The sequence below is a fragment of the Corvus kubaryi genome, unplaced genomic scaffold (genome assembly GCF_017639235.1).
Source record: "Corvus kubaryi isolate FWS band 111438036 unplaced genomic scaffold, C.kubaryi_AGA036_p1.0 37354, whole genome shotgun sequence".
Lineage (NCBI taxonomy): Eukaryota > Metazoa > Chordata > Aves > Passeriformes > Corvidae > Corvus > Corvus kubaryi.
The window spans coordinates 721,110-727,109 of NW_024581116.1; the positions used below are offsets into that span (position 1 = coordinate 721,110).

General features: G+C 39.1%; 1 protein-coding gene across 2 annotated transcripts in view; it reads left to right on the forward strand.

The window, feature by feature from the left end:
• MSRA (methionine sulfoxide reductase A) overlaps positions 1-6,000 on the forward strand; it is a 212,300-nt gene that overhangs the window by 106,821 nt on the left and 99,479 nt on the right. For both annotated transcript variants that reach the window (XM_042032776.1, XM_042032775.1), the window contains exon 4: positions 5,438-5,542. In XM_042032776.1, the coding sequence (XP_041888710.1) occupies positions 5,438-5,542 (105 nt within the window). The remainder of the gene's footprint in view (positions 1-5,437; positions 5,543-6,000) is intronic.

Sequence of the window (6,000 nt, forward strand, 5' to 3'; positions counted from 1 at the left end):
TATTCTGTTCAGCAAAACCAATCAATATTCTGTTTATCAAACCCATTTTGCTGCTAAGGAGCACACAGGATTTTAGCAAACAACAGGGAAAATTTTTACAGCTCTGCCACATAAATTTTAAATACTTGCAAGTAAGAAACAGGTTCATTTAGCACTTTCGTTTTTCAAAAAAAACCCAATATTTTTTGTGAAAACTGCCAATCTTCTTTAATTTCATTCAAGTAGTTTACTGAAAAATATGAGAATTTCCATGAAAAAAAAACCAATAACAGCATGTTCAACCCCATTTTTTACTGGCAACTTTATTCTCTTAATTTTGTTTTGATGGGGTAAAAAGCAAAGTGATTCTAGAAGGCACCAGAAATAGCAGTTCATTGTTTTATCAGCAAATTTTCCTATCTTTATGAATTTTCATTTACTGGGTGATTCACCTGTCCTCTAATAAACCAAACAAATAAAATTTAATAACATTTTCTCTTCAGAGGCACCACACTATAGCTGCTGCATGAGCTACTTTCTGTAGGTATTAGAAAATACTTGATTTTCTGTGGTCCAGGCAAAAATTTCTGGAAGTTTCTAGAATTTATGGACAATTTATTTTGATTTAGAACTGCAGGACTGGCCTGCCCATAGTGATAAATTGGCTTCTTGCTGGAGAGGATTGACATGTTTTGATAAAACTGGATAAAAGAATGTGGATCACGCTGAGAAGTTAAAGAACCGTTTTTTCTAAAGCAGAAATTCACAGTGGTTAATAAAGGAAGCATTATCTCCTAGTTCAGTGCTGGTAAAGTCATTAAAGTTGTTTAAAATACAAAGAAGAAGGTAAAAAAAATAGGCACAAGTTAGTGCCAATGTAGAAGTACAAAATATGGGTCGGTTCCATGAAATTCCCTCAGTTTTAGGCAAGAAGTTGAATAAAAATATTCTAATGGACCCTTCTTAAAAATCTCTTGATCTGGGATTATTTCCATTCTTTTCATTCTCATTGATTTGAAGGTCAAAAAGGAAAGGGAAAGGGGCACCCAAAATATGGGCTCTCGGTGTTTTAGTGCTGAACCTTTGGTTTGTTTATTTAAAGAATAGGAAGGTGCTGGAAATTTCAGTAGTGATAACCATGACTTAATGAAAATTCCCAGGCTGGTTTGGAGAAAGATGCTCAAAAGACCTTCCCACAACTTTTGTTGGTTGTACTTTGCATTTTCACTTGGGTCTAGACTTTGGTTAGCACAAATTGGTTTATCTCCAAAATCAGTGAGTGCTGAAGTTTGGTTGTGTTTCTTTACATTCCACATTGGCATCATGGTCCTGGCACAGGGTGCCCAGAGGAGCTGTGGCTGCCCCTGGATCCCTGGAAGTGTCCAAGGCCAGGTTGGACAGGGCTTGGAGCAACCTGGGCTAGTGGAAGGTGTCCCTGCCCATGGCAGGGGGTGGGACTGGATGAGCTTTGAGGTCCCTTCCCACCCAAACCATTCTGGGATCTCAGCGAGGTTGTGTTGCCAGTGTGACAAGCACAGGGGCCGTTCAGGGATTCAGGGAAGAGGTGAGAAAAGAGGGAGTTATTTTCTGAGAACTCTTTGAAAAGATGTGAAAAGTCATATCTGCTCTTTGTGGAACACACTGGGAGAGCAGGAGCTGTAATGGATAAGTTGTTCCTCAAACTCTGGGCCATTCTTGTAATAAAGAGCTGTTAAACAGGCCTGAGTACAAATAAATTCAGTGAAATGATCATTATGGTCCCTTCCAACCCAAATCATTCTGTGATTCTGTGATTTGCTCGAGTCAGGATGTTATTTCTCAAAAGAGCCAGGTCCTTTTTTATTGCAGAATCAAGGCAGGAGGGAGTAGTTTGGGAATTTTGGCACTGTAGAATTTAATTCACCCGAGGCAGGACCAGGTGGAGGTGAAGCCCACGTGGCTGCTGGGAGGCTCCCAGGTGAGGAGCTCTCCAGCCAGCCCTTGGAAGCTGCTCCACTTTGCCGGAGATAATTAAACACTCCCTAGATCCAGCCAGTTAAAAAGAATGAGTTCTCTTCCCTAATCCCTCGGCTTGGGCACTCACCTGGGACATGATTAAGAAGGTGAGAATCTAAATGCTATTAGGAAGAAAAGGAACTGAAAAGGTGTCACTCAGACGTCTTTTTGTCCTGCTCTTTGCAGGGATGTTTTTGCCAGGGTTGGAATCCCCTCTGAACGAGCTCGCCGGAGTTAATCCTCCGGGAGCGGCCGTGTTTTCTAAGTGGGAAATGGATCCAGGATAAACAGACAATCTGCTCTTGGCACTCGGCCCTCTCTGCCTCGGTGTAATAAAGTCTTCCCATCTGTAGGGAGGTTCTTCAATGGTTAAGCTCCTTCCAGAGCTGAAGGAACCAAGTGCCAGCGCTGGAAATCTGATAATGGCTCTGATAAAGGAAGGTTTTCTATTTGCACAGGGAGCAGCAAATGGAATTATATTTATAATTCCATAAATTATTTAAAAAACGTGATCCAGACATTGAGCCTTCTAGAAGTCTTCATACTCATTCAAACTTTTGCTGTGGGATATTAAAGATCAGCTGATTAAAAGCAGTGGGTGAACTGAGGACACTGTGACTCTGTGACGATATAAATGGACATTCAGGTGCAATTCTGAAGGAGGCACTGGGGTGAGAAGCTGGATGTCACTGAGACAATCACATCTCCCACTGATCATTTGAAATCCTTGCAGCTCCTCAATGTCAGGCTATTGAATTTCTCGTTAAAGATACACAGCTTTTTGGAGAACAAGTGGGGTTATTGTTTCTCTGTGATTGCTGCCTCTCCATTTTAAGAGCTCCTACAAAAAAAGGTTTGATTAGAAATATTTCAATTTTTTTTTCCACCATAGAGAGGAGTGGTGAGCTGGGTTGATGCTGTGTTCATTTAGCATTAGGTTTACCAAGTGTGTGAAACACAAACTGAAACGGGATTATTCTGTTTTTGTTGTCAGACTCAAGCCTAATGCAAATAGTCACCAATGCCAAGATTGTTATTAGGAATAGCCACAGTATATCCTGAAAGAAAATCCACTGGATTGTGGAAAGGCTTTGAGGAAAATGAGAGGTGAATCTGGTAGGACCAGCAGCATTACTTCCTTTCTTTTCCCCTGAGGGTGAATATTGATTTTAAATCTATTCTAACAGTCTCTTAGCCACACATCTGAGGGTATTTTCCTTGAGGTCAGGCTATAGTTCTCAGAGGAGCACCATTATTTCCTTATTCTGGGAAAAAAAGAAGGCTGATCCTTTGAACTTCTGGATTAGCAGGAGCAGGCAGTGTTGACAAGGTGTAATTGCTGCTTCAGTCAGGAAGAAAAGCCTCTGTTGTTTTTAAGTTCTTTAGGAAACTCTCCTGTGATCTAAACCTGTTAATCTTAGACAAGTAATTTGCTCCTGAGTGATAAAAACCTTTCATGAGCTTCATCTTGGCTTACAAAAAATAAAAATACTGAAGTCAGAAGCCACTCCTTAATCTCGTTTTAGTTATACAATGTTGGTTTGAGGGAGCTGGACACACCACAGGCTGTGCCCTCTCCTTTTTTGTCTCCAGCAACAACCGAAGTCCCAACTTGGGCTCAAACAAATTCATTATTTTTTGCCGATAGACCACATTAAACCACAAAATCTGGAATAAATTCCATCCCTGACCTAAGCTGGCTGTTATTTCTTGCCGTAATACAGAAAGACCATTTCACTTCATTATGAAGCCTGTTATCTCTGACTTGCATTTTTGTTCTGCTGAATGGATGATCCTTCCTGCTTCCCACCATCCGAATTTGGCTTCAGGTAATGAGGTGCTTCCCTGGACTGTAAAAGGCAGAAAGGAATTGGGTCACAGTTGTGGACATCCTGTAGGATGGGGGGACCCGGCTTTACTCCAACTCCCAGGAAACCTGGATATTCTCTTTTCATCCCACTGAGCAGATCCTTGTTACATTGGGATAGGGAGCAATTTGATTTTATCCAGTCTAGACTACAAATATCCCAGATGTGTCCTCTTTTACTCATCTGCATTCCAGACTAAATTTAATCCCAGTCTTTCAAATCTCTTTTATCAGCTGGCCCAGCCCTCTGTGCCTCATTCAGGTTTTGTTTCAGGTGCCCCATTAGCTGATAAAATGCTGTCACACTTTGCCCCATCATGGCTCTTTAATATTTCCCAGCATCCTTTTTATTGCTCTCTACTTTTTTTTTAAATTCAGATTTCTCCTCATGTCTCTACTGAACCCTCCTCGTTACTCACTCTGATTTTTCTCATTTGGTGACAGCTCATTCAGGACCCATTACTGGGCCAGATTCACCCTGTATGAAATTCCCTGATTCTGTTGAAATCAGTGGAACAAATCTGGAGTTTGTGCTGGTGTAAACGAAATAAAAACCTCCCTGATGTGATCAAGGGACTTATTTTATCCCCACCAAAGGCAGATCTGGCTGTCCAGTGTATTTTTTTTAGGTATTTACTTCTTATGATTTAATTGAAGGATGGGATTTTTTCCCCATTCATGAATATGTAATGATGACAGAAATGTCTAATTTTTGAATTATAAAATATATAATATATATATAAAATATAAAATGCACGTTGTGCAGTGGACTTTCACCTGAGAGGTCTGAGCACTCATCAATCTCATTATTAATTAAAATTTAAGTGAATTATGTGCCCAGATCCTTCATATTGTCTGAAGTTGGATCTTTCAATAATATTATGAGCCATAAACACATCAGAAATTAAAAAATTCTGTCCAAAGTGTAACAGAAAAATAGAAATAATGTGTTTTAAGTGCTGTAACACCTGCTAATCTTCCTTGTATTTCTGCTGTCATAAAATTTAAAGTTCAGCCGGACTCTCTTTGACTCTTTTGAGCCTCATGGACATTGCGAAACAGTTTGGAATTATTTGTGTGATCTTGTGTAAGCACACCCTTGGCATTTGTTTTTATCGTCAATATTATTGATATTTTATAATATGATAATTATTTTCTAATCAATTATATTGTCCATATCGCCACAGAAACAAAACCCAGTCAAGACAACTTGGACATAAAAGTTTTCATATTTTATTGCTCTATTTAGAATATTTCAAATATTTTGCTAGTTTTCAGTTATAAATTTGTTAGCATTATTAATTTTTTCTCCTTTAAGCTGACAAACTGCTGCAATAACAGCACTGTCTTCCCTTCTCATCTCTCTGCATGGTTTGTTTCACGATGGCCCTGTCTGAACAAACAGATTTATTAGAGTTGACTGAAATACAAAATATTGTGCAAAAAAGCTCAAGTATAAATGGTGCTAAACCAAAATATTTTTAGGAAAACACGAAACAAAACCAAAGGACTGTGCTTGGAATCTTAGAGACAAAACCCTGAGTGCACCTTGGCTAATTGTCACTGCTAAAATCTGGTTTTATTTTGAATTTGCAGGCAGAACTGGGCACACCGAGGCTGTCCGGGTGGTGTTTGAGCCACAAAACATCAGCTTTGAGCAACTGCTCAAGGTCTTCTGGGAGAATCATGACCCGACACAAGGTAGAGTGATGAGTGAGCCAGTATTTAATTATCTTACTAATTACAGCTGGGGTAATTAGTGTTTGAGCTGCATGGAAGAGATGAACCTTGAAATCACACTGGAGCTCAGGAATATGATTGCAGACATTTATTGACAGAGAAAGAGATGGAGAGGGAGAATGGGAGCACGGAACTCGCAGTGCCCCTCCTCCCTTACAGCTGCCTGGGCTGGGAAAATTCCCACAGAGTGGCACGGGAGACAATGGAAAATTCTCTTCAACTTTGATGATGACAATTTATTCTGTAATTTCTTTTGTCTCTTCAATTAAAGTGTATTTCTTTGCATCTTCAAAATTTCTATTATTTTAGTTTATTTTATTTTACTTTTCCTTATTTTATTTTAAAATTTTATCTTATTTTTAGATTTTATTTTATTTTACCTTATTTTACCTTATTTTACCTTATTTTACCTTATTTTA